Source organism: Taeniopygia guttata, chromosome 5 (genome assembly GCF_048771995.1).
Source record: "Taeniopygia guttata chromosome 5, bTaeGut7.mat, whole genome shotgun sequence".
Classification (NCBI taxonomy): Eukaryota; Metazoa; Chordata; class Aves; order Passeriformes; family Estrildidae; genus Taeniopygia; species Taeniopygia guttata.
In genome coordinates this window covers 4,961,228-4,975,603 of record NC_133030.1, presented here as the reverse complement: position 1 = coordinate 4,975,603, position 14,376 = coordinate 4,961,228, and the positions used below count along the sequence as shown (strand labels likewise).

The window sequence follows — 14,376 nt, the reverse complement described above, 5'->3', positions numbered from 1 at the left end:
TAGAACATGAAAAGTATTATTAAGGAGACTAGGAGAAGGAAGGCTGGTTTCTAAATCCACGAGCAGTCCTTCCCAACTGAGGTGCAATAGCAGGCACACAAGCCATACAAGAACAAAGACACTCTGTATCCTGAGTTGAAACAAACTGTGTTCTTTAGATTGAGCCTCTCCTCCCCAGCCAGCCACACAGCGAGCCTTGCTGCCCGTGGCAACAGCAGTGTCTGAACACAGAGGTGGGAGCAGCGATGTCCCAGGGACACCACAGCTCCCACCTCTGCCAATGTCCCAGGGACACCACAGCTCCCACCGTGCCACCCCCAGCTCCCTCCCCTGCTGGGGCCTGCTTCCATCCACTCCCGGCTTTGCCAAAGCACCACAGCAGCTCGGGGCTCATGGAGCACCACACCTTTCTTTAGAAGCTTTCCTTTCTTCCCACAAACCCTCTCTTCCCTTTAAAACCATCTAAGAGCTTTATAGACACCTCCCCTCTCAGGTACACACCAAAGCAGGTGCCTTAGGACAAAGAGGCACTCAGCACCCAGTTCTGATTCTTTTGATAGAGGCCAATATTTGAATTTAGCCTTTGTACTCAAAAGATGTGCAAAAGCAGCTGTTTTTCTGAGAACTGCAGCTGAAAGGCCAGTTTAAAGCTACTTCCTTGAATTGTCTCACACTCTCTGCCTCCTCCCCATCTTATAATGAAAATTCAACAGGAAGATGCAGGTCCACACACACTTCAAGGAAATAGCCTGTTCAGAGCAGGATCAGCTCCTCTGTGTGCTTTGCTCTGCAGCTCCATGCTGAGGCCCTCAAAAACAAGGGATGCCACAGAAGGACAGAAACAAACAAATGGAACTGCTTCCCATGAACAACAGCATTCCCTTCTCCCAGCTCATAGGAAACCCCAGCAGTGTCACTGATGAAGTGCCAGGCTGGCACCCAACTCAGATCCAGGGCACAGCTATGAAAAGAAGGGAAACAATCCCAAGTGTCCAAAGCTACATCCTTGTTTAGTTCCAAGCATGTCACACTATGGATAATCTTCCCTCCATCCTCCACTCCACTGGATCTAAACAATTACCACTACTCTAAAAAACAATTTGCTGTAACGCAGCCAAATTTTTCTCCTTGACCACTGCTGATAGTGCTTTTGTGCAGATTATAAATAAATTGACTTCTCAATTTTAAGTTTTAACAAACCTTTAGACTAAAGACTATAAACAAAGAACTCTTTTGTTTTGCTCTGTCAAAAAGAGTTTCTTTTTTCAATTAGAAAATGCTGCATAAACTCTGTGAAGTAACTAACAAGTCATCCTGATTAATTTTTAAGCACTTCTGCAAACCCACTTTTTCCTGCAGAAGAAAATAATGTTTCAGTTGTGGTTAGGTTTTGGGTTTGGTGGGGTTTTTTGAGTCTTTTTTTTTCTTTTTTTGCATGGATTCACACTGCAGGCAATAAACAAAGCATGTTTTGAGGAACATTCTGACCTTGGGTACTAGAAAAAAAAAAAAAAAAAACAAAAAACATTCCTGCAAGAGTACCTGGCCCCAAATACTATTCTAAGCCTTCCATGAAAATAAGGAACCACATCTGAAATGCTGGTGAAGGTGAAAAGGCACTGGGAGCACATGAAATAAGGAATCAAATCCAAATACCCTCATCAGATCACACAACACTGGCATATTGGCCAAAGTGGTTGACATTCTGATTAGCTAATTAGTAATTCTCCAGGTGTAAAGAGTGATTTCATACCCTTCTGCAGAAAGCAAATACTCCAGAGAATCAACACAGGGAATAATAGGAAATCAGGAAGCAGACTTGAATTTTCAAAGCTTTCATCAGAGACAGCTAGAACACTTCAGATTTGCTAACATCAACTTGAAGCCAGAATCATCACTAATTTATGAAAGTTGTAGGCAACTGAAATACAAGGGAATTGTAAAGACCCAGTGGGTTTGAGAAGTTAAAAGTCAATGTGGTAGAGCCACCCCAGACATTGCAAAACACAGTAATTAATGTGTTTACAGACTACTTAAGGAGCTTATGAAAGGATGTATCATACACCAATTTGTGATAGATGTTGGACAGATTATTTTAAATAATACTTAAAAGCATATTCAGTTATGTGCCGTGACCAAATGAAATGCATAAAAGTTGCTGAACAGATCAAGTAAGATTCAGACAACATCAAGTGCTGGACAAAAGTGGACAAGCAGTTCCATGAGATGCAGGACTTGCATTTTTCAAGGCACTGCAGGCCAGCAGGGGTTATAAAATGCTCTCTGGATATCTTTCAGCAAAGAAGTAAAGCTAATCAAAACCAACATCAATGCATTTCAAGCCAGCTAGTCACACTTTAATTGCTGAGAATACCTGCAGGCTGCAAAAATCTGGAGTCTTACTAAAAATGATGATTACCATACCCTGCAATTTTGAGGCAGAGGGCTAAGATATCTTCTGGCCACCAGTTCATCGGGTAGAACAAAGATCTGATGGCTCCTGCTGTCAGTACTGAGGACAACATTCAAATAACATGTAGCACTTCAGGCTTCAACTCAGCTCTGAGCTTTGGTCAGAAGCATTTCCAAAAGCAGGACAGGTTTCAGAAGTTCCTCTGCTCTAACCTGCTCCCTCAGCAGAGTGCACTGGAAAGGCAACCCAGTATAACTGGGAAGCTCCAACACACAAGTTGCCAGCAAGGACAAAACCTGGCATAGGTTGTGACAAAGAAACCTCAAGAGTCAGATTAAATATTTAGACTTTCTGTAAGGGGTGACTGTCTGCTCTTCACTGCCTCTAGTAATCAAAGCACAAAAGCAGCAGCAACAGAAAGGAACTTCCAAGTCAGATTTACCAGGAATGCAAGCATGGTGACATTACATCCTAATTAAGAAATACAGTTCAAAGGACACATGCTCATAATGCAAACACCACATACCATGGAAATCCATACCTGTCAAGTGAGTTTCTTGCAAACTAGCGCAGACATCAGTCACAATTCAGCCACATAAAATAGCTTTATAAATCATCATCACTGAAATGTTATCAAACTGACACTGATTAAAGCACAGCTCAGAGACATCCTCTGCAATAGAGGCTCAACATTAACACAGCAGGTCAGGATTGAAGCTCTTCTTAATGAGCAAGTGGGAAAAAAACCTGAGCAATCACAGGAAGCTGATGGTATTCCTATCTACAGCAGCACGAACAACAGATATCTAGTGACTAGCCTGCAAGCTTTAACTTTTTAATTCCTAAAGGGAACACAATCATAGAACAGCTATTTGACATTGGAAGCCTAAAAAACAAGAGGCAGGTGACTCCCAACTCCCCCTCAGTTAGGGCTCATTGTGTGAAACCTGCCCAGCTCCACCTGTAAAAAGCCCAGTGAATGGAGCAACTTCTCCCTCCAAAAGCAGAATCGTGGCTCTCAGTGCAGGAAAAGGGAGCAGAGCCCAACTCCTTGCCACTGGCCCCAGCCCTGGTGGCCTCCAACACACAGAGAGAGGCAGGCACAGGGCTCCAGCACACCAGGGATGAGATGCAGGGCACCAGAGCAGCAAGGATTTCCCAAAGGAACAAGCAAGGTCTGCACCCATGGCTGTACCCAGCAGTGACAACACATCTCAGTGAGCAAGAAAATTCATACACACAATTTTTCACGCCTGAAATGAAGTCTAAATTAGCTTTTATACATATTTTAAAGAGGTACATGCCTTCATTGACAAGCAACAGCACCAGGCCAAGGTTTAAGCAACATTGCTAAAGGAAAACTGCGCTGAAAGGAATTGACACAGAATGAGGTTCTGATTTTTGTGTATGAATACAGGACAATGCAGCCCCAGCCTGGAGCACACAAGCTGCAAAAACACACAGTTTATAACATAGTGACAGAAAACCCAACAGTGATGACATCTGTTACTAATTTAGCACACAATGTCATCCACACATCAGCTGTTCACCGTTTTCAAATGCAATTGTGCCTAAAAGGAAAAGTGGGCTTCAAGAAGGAATTTAATGTGGGATGTGAAAGCTGTTTAGCTTGTTGTCTTTCTTAACCCCCATGTTCCCTGGCATTAACACACAAACATGCTGAAAACACTTCCCAGAGCAGCCTCAAACAGCACCATCTGCACAGGGGGCAATGACAAGCACAGGCAGGATGCATGATGAGGTTTGGAGACAGAAATGGTACAAATGCAGAGGTAATATTCAGGGCTTTTGGCAATCTGGGTCTTAATAGGAAAAGAAAATAAAATATCTGATGTTTTGAGAGAGACTCAGTCCAAGACACACTGGCAGACCTGCCAAACTCAGTGCAACAGTCTTCCTTAGCTACAGGGCAATGGATTAAAAAAAAAAGGGAAAAAAAATGATCCAGTTCCTTTTGACTGTACTTGTGTTCATGCTATAGAAATCCCAGGTATACGACTCCAGATGATGCAGAGACACGTGTTTCAGCTCAGAAAAAAGATAACAAGTGTGCACCATCAGGTTATGACCTCTGAATAGTGAGGCTGATAATATGAATTGTTTCTCTGGGACACTGCGTTTCTCTGGCAAATCTAAAAAGAAAAGAAAGCATCTTCCAGGGAAATGATCAACAAAGCTGAAGAAACAACAGAGCTAAGTACTCTTTAAATGAAACACTGAAGGTGATCCGTGAAGAATATAGGAAAACAGAAGTAAGGAGAACAGCGTCAACAGTCAAAAGGCTACTGAGAAGCCAGATTTTAACCATGTATTCGAATTTGTAAGAGGCAGCCAACAATAATGAACAAAAAGCTACAAGGCTCAACCACTCCTTTGGACAAAGAAGCCAGACAAGTGACAGGAACAAACCTGGGAGAGGTCTGTGATGGAGCTCGATCCAAATTCTGAAAGAAAAGGGTTCTAAAGTGACACACTGAATGGGACCAGAGATCAAGAGGAAAAGATGCAGACCCAGTAGCTACAGACAAAAGCGAACATAAAGAAAAAAACTAACGACAGCCTACTGCAACAAGTAATTGTACTATGACAGATTCATCATATAAACAGCTGATATTTTCTAGAAATAAAATACGGCAACACGGGGGGAAAAATTAGAGAGATACTGAACTCATTGTGAAATCATTTGAGTAGGTAAATGACTGCTGAGGAATTGTCAGGCAACACCAGTGTTTCTGTACAGGCCTCACGGCGGCTGCAGGTGCTCCCAACAAACGACACGAGAGGAAAAGCAGGAATGGCAGCCTGATTCTCCAGGATCTCCAGCCTGCTCACACACAGAGCTGCCGAGGCACGGACACATCATTCTGCGGGGCTCTGGGCTGGGAACACCGCGGGCAGCCGGCGGGAGCCCCGGAGCCCTCCCTCAGGAGCCATTCCCGACCCACCTGGGCGCGCTCCGGTGCCACCCCCTCCGCCCGGCGGATCTCCGGCGATCCCGTCCGACCCTAGCGGCTCCGCAGCAGAGGGAGCGGCGCCGGGGAGCCCCGGGATACCGGGTGAAGGGTGCCAGAAGCCCGCCCGCCGCCCCCGGCCGCCCGCACTCACCGGCTCCGCCGCGGCCGCCTCCCGCCGCCGCTCCGCCAGGCCCGGCTCCGCCGCCGCCTCTCGCGAGAGCCGCCCCCGCGCCGCGGAGGAGGCGGCGGCAGCGCCCGCGTCTCGCGAGACTGGCGGGGCGGGGCGGGACGCCGTTGCCTGGGAGCTGCCGAGGGCTCCGTGAGGGGGCGAGGAACCGGCAGCGTGTAAATAAAAACTCGGCGGGAAGCACCGCGGCGAGAGGAAGGAATTAACAGAGCCGAGAGCGCAGCAAGGCACCGAGAAACGAGCCCCGCGCAACTCCCCGCCGAGAGCGGGGACGGCCGGTCTGAGGGGCCAGGGCGGTGCTGGAGAGCGAGCGCCGCCCGACGGCCACGGGGAGCGGCGGGGCGGGGGAGCCGGGGTCTCCTCTGAGGAGTCGCGATCTCCTCCGGGGAGCAGGGATCTCTTGTGAGGGTCTGGGATCGCCCCTGAGGAGCTGGGCTCCCTCTGTGGAGCCGGAATCTCCCCTCAGGAGCTGGGATCTCCCTTGTAGACCCGGGCTTCCCCTGAAAAGCGGAGATCTCTGTGGAGCCGGGATCTCCCCTGTGTGGAGCCGGGATCTCCCCTGTGGAGCCGGGATCTCCCGTGTGGAGCCGGGATCTCCCATGTGGAGCCGGGATCTCCCCTGTGTGGAGCCGGGATCTCCCCTGTGGAGCCGGGATCTCCCCTGTGGAGCCGGGATCTCCCGTGTGGAGCCGGGATCTCCCGTGTGGAGCCGGGATCTCCCATGTGGAGCCGGCATCTCCCCTGTGTGGAGCCGGCATCTCCCCTGTGTGGAGCCGGCATCTCCCCTGTGTGGAGCCGGCATCTCCCCTGTGGAGCCGGGATCTCCTCTGTGGAGCCGGGATCTCCTCTGTGGAGCCGGGATCTCCGGCTGCGCTGAGGGGATGATAACGGGCCGGCTGCCATATAATAAAGTTTAGGTGACGTCTCTTGTATCTCAATTTTCATCCTAAAACTGACTCCTGATTTAAATTACAACTCTATAGAGCCCTAGAGGAAATCCAGAGTCTGTGCAATCTGCAGTCTGTTTAGGAATACAATTAGTAGATGTGGCTGTCATTCCATAATACCGCAGCAGAACTATCCTGTCCCGCAATTCAGGCGCCCTCAGTGAACTGAAGTGTCACAGGTGCCACTAAACCTTTCCCACTCTCATGGCACAGAGGAGGGAGAATAACCCAATAGTGAGCCCCAGATAGATTCACATCTAAAGAAAACATTTGTCTTTTTTCCAAAATGTTCTCTCATGCATCATTATTAAATACAAGCAGGGTTTAACTTCCATGCCAGGTGAAAGGACTTTAGAAATCCTTGTGCACACTGGGGACAGGAGGGGAAGAGGGGGCAACAGAGCGAGGACTTGTGCCTTTGCTATGTCCGAATACCCCATAAAGGTTGGCAGCTTTGCTACAACAGACAGCAAGCCACGAATCTGTTAAATGAATTCTCTTTTCTGTCCTTTAACAATGGCCAGAGAGACAAACCACACAGTTCTAGAAAGCCAGCAGCAGAACAATGAGGGGCAAGCAGCTGGCACAAAAGCTGTCAGAATGTGCAAACAAGGCAAGGAGGCAGACGCCAGTGGAGAAACAAGCAATACCAAACACCAGCATTTACCCCAGGTGAGGTCAGGAGCATCTTGGAAAGACAAATCAGTCAAACAGACAGCAGGAGGTTTTACCTACAGAGCTCACAGTCTGTCTTGTTTCTATTTGATTTCTTGTGATTTTGGCTTTGCTAAATTTTGTTGAGTTGGTTTTTTGTTTGTTTGTTTGTTTTAATTATTTTTTGTTTGTTATTGTTTTTTTTTTCATGTGCTACTGTTTAGCTTCCCCTGAGGATCAATATTGCTATTGGTGGGGGTTTTTTTCCAATAAGTCACCAGTGAGAGACACAATTGATTTTCACTGAGAACTCTATAAAAAACACGTGTGTACAGTCAATATGCACCTGCACAGAATAGGCCAAAAAAGCCCTTTGTCAGATTATAAAGCAAGGTGTTCCTTCCCCTCTCCTTGACCCTGGTGAGGCCACATCCAGACTGGTTATTTGATATAACTTTGATATACCTTGGTTGTGCCTCTTTTATTTCTTTTCTGACTGCTGTTGTTACAATTTATTATGATGAGATTTATTATCATATATAAATGTTTCAGTGGCCCTATAATTTCTCACCGTCCTCTTTCTGGTCCCCTCAATCTATGAAAGAGAGATGACCAAAATTGCACATTTGTCCAGCTGAAGAAAAATCTTGGCATTTTTTGGTATTAAAATGTTTTCGATAACATCTTCTGCCCCACACTGAACCTTTTGCTGTTTTAACTGCTGCTACACTGATCAGGGGTTTAAGCTGAAAAGCCATAACAAATCTACTTTCTAGATAATTAGTAATTATATTAATATTGCATCTAATTTTTAATGGCTATTACCTAGCACTAATTAATCTGCCACTGTGTTGTCTTTGAAAAGTCCTCAAAAGTCGTTCTGTAAGTGTACAGAAATTTTAAATATTTGTGTAATCATCATTCATCTATTGGATAACTGAATATTAGGAGGAGTTGTTGTTTGGAGAATAGAATTTTTTGTTTAGATCAAAATGAAACAGGTTATGATTTTGGCACTTGAAGATTGTACAGTTTTTGCATGTGTCATTATTGTAAGGGGACATAAATAGGTTTGTTCTTGGTAAATACCTTTTGTTTACCCACCATTGTGATTTTCTATGCAGGAAGAATGGGAAGGAAAATAAAAATTACTCTCATCATTACTTTTGGGCTTATTTTGCTGTCATAAAATTAAATAGCTTAATAGTCTTACCCCAAATGCTAAATTATATCCAAACAGTCACAGGCCAGTCAGTTCTTATGCTTTAACATAATGTCCAAGAGCTTTTGGTCCACTTTATTTGGTAATATATAAGTGAGACAAAGGTACAAAAATGCAATTTTATTTATTGAAGTTAGCAGAGATGCCAGATTAAAGAATAAATAGAAAGTGCACCTTAAGGCCTCGATCCTACAACCAGACAGTTGGCACAGAACCCTTGTGCTGTCTGCTCCCAGCATCAGGGCCTTTGCATTGCTGCAAGGATGGCTGAGAGCATGGGCTGCAGGTCTCTGCTTCCAAACACATCTCGAGCCCTCAGCAGGTAGCAGCTCTCTTTGTGGGGAGTTAGGAGGGGTTTGTGAGGCTCCCCAAGGCATGCCAGACATCAAACAGACAAATGAGAGCCAGCATGGGAACATCCATGCAGCCACTTGGGCTTAGAGCAGCGATTCGTCTGGGTCGGAGCTCTGCCAGGGGCAAATGTGGAGGCACCCACCAGTATTCCTGCTGGAACACCTTCTGATCATCAGAAAGGACTAAAACTCCTGAGCACATATGTGCATAGACCATGCAAAGTAATTTTGTATTTGCTGCTTTTTAAAATCATTGCCATGATTGAATTTTCCCTATACAATTCTTTCTGAGTCCTGCTTGGAGATTGAATGTATTCCAGCTAATGGGTCCTCTGCCAGGTTGATTTCTGCATGTTAATGGCTCTCCTTCTGGAGGTCTGGAAAACTGAGATGCCAATCCTACAATAAATTGCGTATAGAAATGAGTAATTTTATTCATGAGAGCCACTGGTCTCACAAATAAATTACACATGAGGCCTAGCACAACATATAGAAGTTTAAAGACAGATAATTTATAGAAAAAATGAGGGACAAAAAGTATATATCACAAGATTTTTGTTTCAGTTGTAATTGTCTGGTGTAGAATCATTTCCCAGCTCTATAGTTAGGTCCATGCTTACATATGTTCTACCATCTCTGCTCCCACTGTTTCTGCAGTTAATTACAGGGTTTCATCTTTTGGAGGAGGGGAAGGCAATCAAACCTTCCCTTCGTTTCTGTATTTTGCAAAATTCTTCAGAATTCGTTTTAATTTTATCCCTTTGTACTTTAATCTTAAACTTTGCTTTCCTATCCTATTTCTTTTCTGTTTGCAGTCTTTAATCCTAAATTATTATCATGCAGCTTTTGCTATGTAATTAATGTTAATCTGATTTTAGGCTTCTTCTGAAAATAGATGTGGGTTTAATTCATGTATTTCCATTAGTACAAAGTTAAACAAAGTTTAACCCTAAGCCATTTTCTGGAGACAGTCTCCCCTGCATTTATTCCTCCTGGTTAACAGTACAAACAGGCCTGGTGATTACACACAAATACTGCCCATGTAAGAGTTGTAGAACTGGCCTTAAATGGTTTTCCAGCTTTCTTACTGATTTGGGTTTCTTTTTCCTTTTATGCTGGCAATTTATAAGATACATCAGCCAAAATGCCCCCAGCAGTGGTCCTGGGTAGACTGTAAATACATTCTATAATTTGCTTGTGAAATGTCTCACTCAGAGGGACTACAGCCTTGAACAGAGCCTTTAATCCTTACTGCAGTTGGAATAAATATGAATGAAATGCCCTACTTGATCAACGCTACACAGACATGTGCTCACATGGACAGACACAGCGCTCTGGCTGCTCTCCCTAGGGCTTTGTTTTAAAGAGGACATCCATGTAAGCCTTGTCCAGATCCATGGATTTCTTCTGCCCTGCTGCCCGCGGGTGCTCCGGGAGCAGCCTCCGGCCCAGCACGACGTCGTCCTTGCTCCGAGGCCTCTGGGTGCGAGCATCCTCCAGGGCGCTGTGCACGTCCTGCAGCTTCATCTGCAGCCAGTCCTGCCTCTCCACCGTGTGCCGGTGCTCGCCCAGGTTATGCATCAGCTGCATCTCACTCACCGACCTTCTCCTGCAGCAAAGCAAAGCAAAGACAGGTTCCTGGGAGCCCTTCTTGGGTTCCAGACCTCGCCTCAAAGGCCCAGCTTTGGGAACTTTTGTAAGGAATCACAGTACATAGCTGTAGGAGCTGCCTGGCTGATCTGTAGGACACAGAATGACATCTGGAGAAGAGAGGGAGGGTAGGTGGTGATTTGTTTTTGGTAATGGATGTATCAGTGAGAAGGCATCGCAAGTGGGAAGTAGTTCAGTATTGTGACAATATTGTTCCTATAATTTAGTTCAGCTATTGTAGAGGAGCTTAGGGCTTTTACAATATTAGGTAAGTGATCAATGAATCTATGGCATTTATTCAGTGGTAGTTTTCTGTGATCACTAGAGCTAAGGAAGCATGATTCCCTGTGGATTTGTATCTCAGCTGGTGGATGTTAGTGCCTAAGTGCGAGTTACAGCTGGATTCTCTTAGCACAAAAGATGTTCACCTGTGTAGACCCCCAAGACATGGAGCTAATCCAATTCGAATAATAAGAGAAGACTTACATGATTTATATCCCTCTATTCAGCTGCCTATATTCAAAAAATATATACACTCAGAGTGTCTGGGATCTCTACAGCTATTTCTAGAGAACAGAGTTTGGCCAGCTTGGCCAAAGGGTTCAAAAGCAGGGACAGAACTCACACACACATGCAACCATGTTCTCAGGAGCAGCAAAAGCCATCTAGTGTGAGATAATATACTTACACCATTGGTCTTCCATCACAGGTTGTAAAAAAGCACATGGCACATAAAATGATTGCAGCCTGGGCCAGGTTTCTTATAGAAGTCATTTTGTCTACAAAGATAAAAATTAATACATGTAAAGTCTGTAATTCAAGTTATTTCTGTTTGTTCCAAACAAATTTAAATTAGGAAAAAAGTTGAAAAAATCAGACAAGAGTTTTTGAAAAATCTTTTTTCTGAAACTAGTTAGAGCAAGGAATGAAAATGAAGGATTTACTTCTAATACTCATTTTGTGAGCAACTTATTGTTACTTCCTGGGCAACTCTATTAACTTTGGTCAGCTTTAGCTGCCCTGCATTATCATTATCATCATCATCATCATCATCATCTAGGTACCTATCTCTTGCATAATTGGGTGAAAAGCACCACAGTCTTCCAATATTTTTGTTATTGTCATCACCATCATCATTATGACTTTGTAGCCTTCAAGTCCAGGGAAATACTTATGTATAGTTATTCAAATGAAAAATTTTATAGAATAAAGCTTTCTCTATTTCTCTATTTCTTCAGTGCATTCTTTAGAATGAAGAGGCTGACACTTTCCCTGACAATTTTGCATAAAGGCATAACTCCACTGAGTTATCCCAGTCCCTGTTGAGTTGCAGAAGAAAAATCAGAATTAAGTCCCTCATTTTATCAGGGATAATCCTGCATTTCCCCTCTGAATTTTACATCATTGGCAGAACTGCCGTTTGGAATATATTTAGAAAATATTTACCACTGATGATGCTACAATAGGCAAAAACAACACAGTTCCAATACCAGTTTCTAGTCTGGATTTTCAGTATTGGCAGGCAGAAAAGGCATCTTTTTGTTACCACTTAAGAAATTTGATACAGAGTAACTGAAACCTAAGCAATATAAAACTCCACAATGCCATTTTTTGCAATAGTTTCTGCAGCTTTGCTCTAGGTCAGAAAAGCATTTATAACACGGTCTCTTACATGACCATATCAATGAGGTCCTGGCAGTCCATCCAACACAAGATTATAAATTCAGGACTTGAATTCACTTTAAGATATTTCTTGTTCTCTGTGTCTGACTTTTTCATTTCACAAATTTAGTTTAGATAACAGAACAGTTTGATCTTACTATTACTCACTTTTTAAGATAGTCTGAAAAGAAACCAACACAAAAATGGGTAAAGAATCAATGATAAAATATTCTAGTAAGTCTGCCAGAGAACTTGGAAAAAAGAAGAGTATACTTACCAGATAGAATGTTTAAGAGATTTCTGGCTTGGGTATGTCAGCAGATGACTGTCTCTTGATGTCAAGTATATTTAAAGACCACTGAATTGGTTTAGTGGACCCCTTAAATGTAACTTTAAAATAGAGCTTCTAAGTAACTTGGAAGCCCTTTTATTGTCTCAGTTGATGTCACTGTCACACACACCCTCCTGACCCTCATGCACCCACCCTCAGATCCTTTCGTTGATTTGACATTTCACCTACAGGGTAAAGAAGCCTGAACAGAAAGTCAGTCCTGGGAAGCTGTGAGGAAGTTTGACTTTTAAATTCAGAATTGTGCCCAAGATAACGTGAGCTCAGGAGCTGTCGGAAGGATTTGCAAAGAAAACTTTGAGTTGTTAAGTGCAGGCAGGTAAAACTTAAATGAGACAGTAAGGTTAGTGATCTACAAGTGAAAGATTGCAACTAAATATTTTTACAAAATACTAAAAAGATAATACTTATAATACTTGTGGGAAATAAGAATAGTCTCTCCAGATCAGATATAAAGTTTATTTACTAGTAAGGAGCAGAGGCCCCAAGAATGATAGAGGATCAAGTTTTTAATGAGAAGTTGGTGCCACTGAAAAGTTGCTGAAATGGTGTTAGACCCTCACTGCTCTGTTTTACCTATATCTGTGAATAGCCCTGAGTATCCCAAATGTGCTAAGTAGAATGAAGGTGTTTGAAGCAGTTGAGATAAAAACTTTTACTTTATAAATTTGGGGGAAAAATATAGAATTCTGCCTGCTTTCTAAGACGTGAAATGTGTAAATCAGCAGTATTTTCCCATATGCATGAAGAAATGTTATTTTTGCTGCAAGATATTTTTTCCTGTGTTTGATGCTTCTTCTGACTTCCAGTGTATTTCTCCCCCAAAACCCAAGCAAGCATCCACAAACAAAAAACAGTTTGCATCTGCACATTGTAACCCAGAATTTATAAGATATTATTGCTTTTATATGAATGTTTTTTGCTTATGTTATAGTCCTGTTGTATCTCATAGAGTCGTAAAATTATGTGGGGAAAAGGAGGGAAGAACCAGAAACTCCAAAAAGCTCTAGAGATCTCATGGTTCCCTCAGTCTATAGATTAGTGAGTAAACTGAGAATTAATGAAGCAATTCACTTGAACAAGTTCAGGAAAACAGAGTAAAGACAGCTTCCAGCATTTTATTGTCAGCTGGCAATATTCTTTCCTTATATGCAGCATACAGGGGTTCATGGGAATATGTTTTATTAGGAGATTTGGATCTCCTGGTAACACCAGGATATTAACCTGAAGACTAAAACATGACTAAACTATTACAAGAGGATATTCTTAGGTATGATGTGACTAAAAATGTACAGTGGAATGGCATAACAGGCAAGGATTTTAGTCTCCACACAGTTGATAATGGAAAACTCCCTTTGTTTAGATTTTACTGTAATGTATTCAAAATCTTTAACGAAACCCTCAAGGTAATTTTTTTTACAGAGGCCTGGCATTCATATGGAACCTTTAGCATGTGACAGCAAAGGCTGAAGTAAAGGACAAGTGTTAGAAAATTAAGTGTCATTTTTACTCAATGGTTGTGATGGGTCATACCTGAACTTTCAAACAAAGATGGCTTAATACCTTGATGCCTTGAAAAAGATACAGCTTATTTCAGGAGAGAGAAGACACAAAAATAAAAATATTCAGTATGTGCCCATTATTTGTAAACAAATAGAGCCTGTGATGGTAATTAAAGAAATTTTGCATGCCAGCTCAAAATGGGCATTGGTTTACATGCAGAAAAAAATAACTTACTTGATTTGGATTATTCTCCCTCATATCCAGAAATATTATTTGAAAATACAGCTTATTTGAAAATAAGTTATCCAATGTCATCCCTATTCGCCAAACTTGGCATATCAAAAGTGAGAATGGACCAAATGAATGTAGTTTTTTTACCACATACTGTAATTTTTTGCACTTTTGTTTGGACACAGTGTATCCAGTGTTTAATGAGGAGCTGAAAATAGTATTGAGCTCTT

At 43.0% G+C, this 14,376-nt stretch overlaps 2 protein-coding genes across 10 annotated transcripts in view; both read right to left on the bottom strand.

Moving 5' to 3' along the window:
• Window positions 1-5,670, bottom strand: part of BTBD10 (BTB domain containing 10) — a 29,830-nt gene extending 24,160 nt beyond the window's left edge. Inside the window, exons 1-2 of one of the 9 annotated variants that reach the window (XM_030273091.4) lie at window positions 5,540-5,642; window positions 4,844-4,878 (exon numbers count right to left, since the gene is read on the bottom strand). The gene's annotated coding sequence lies outside the window, so the exon portion shown is untranslated. 9 annotated transcript variants of the gene reach the window in all.
• A 4,428-nt stretch (window positions 5,671-10,098) lies between these two features.
• On the bottom strand, window positions 10,099-11,184 carry PTH (parathyroid hormone). The gene is made up of 2 exons (XM_002187533.5): window positions 11,090-11,184; window positions 10,099-10,360 (listed from the first exon to the last, which is right to left on the bottom strand). The coding sequence occupies exons 1-2, from the start codon at window positions 11,173-11,175 to the stop codon at window positions 10,099-10,101; spliced, it is 348 nt and encodes a 115-aa protein (XP_002187569.4). The 5' UTR covers window positions 11,176-11,184.
• Between the last annotated feature and the right edge of the window lie 3,192 nt (window positions 11,185-14,376).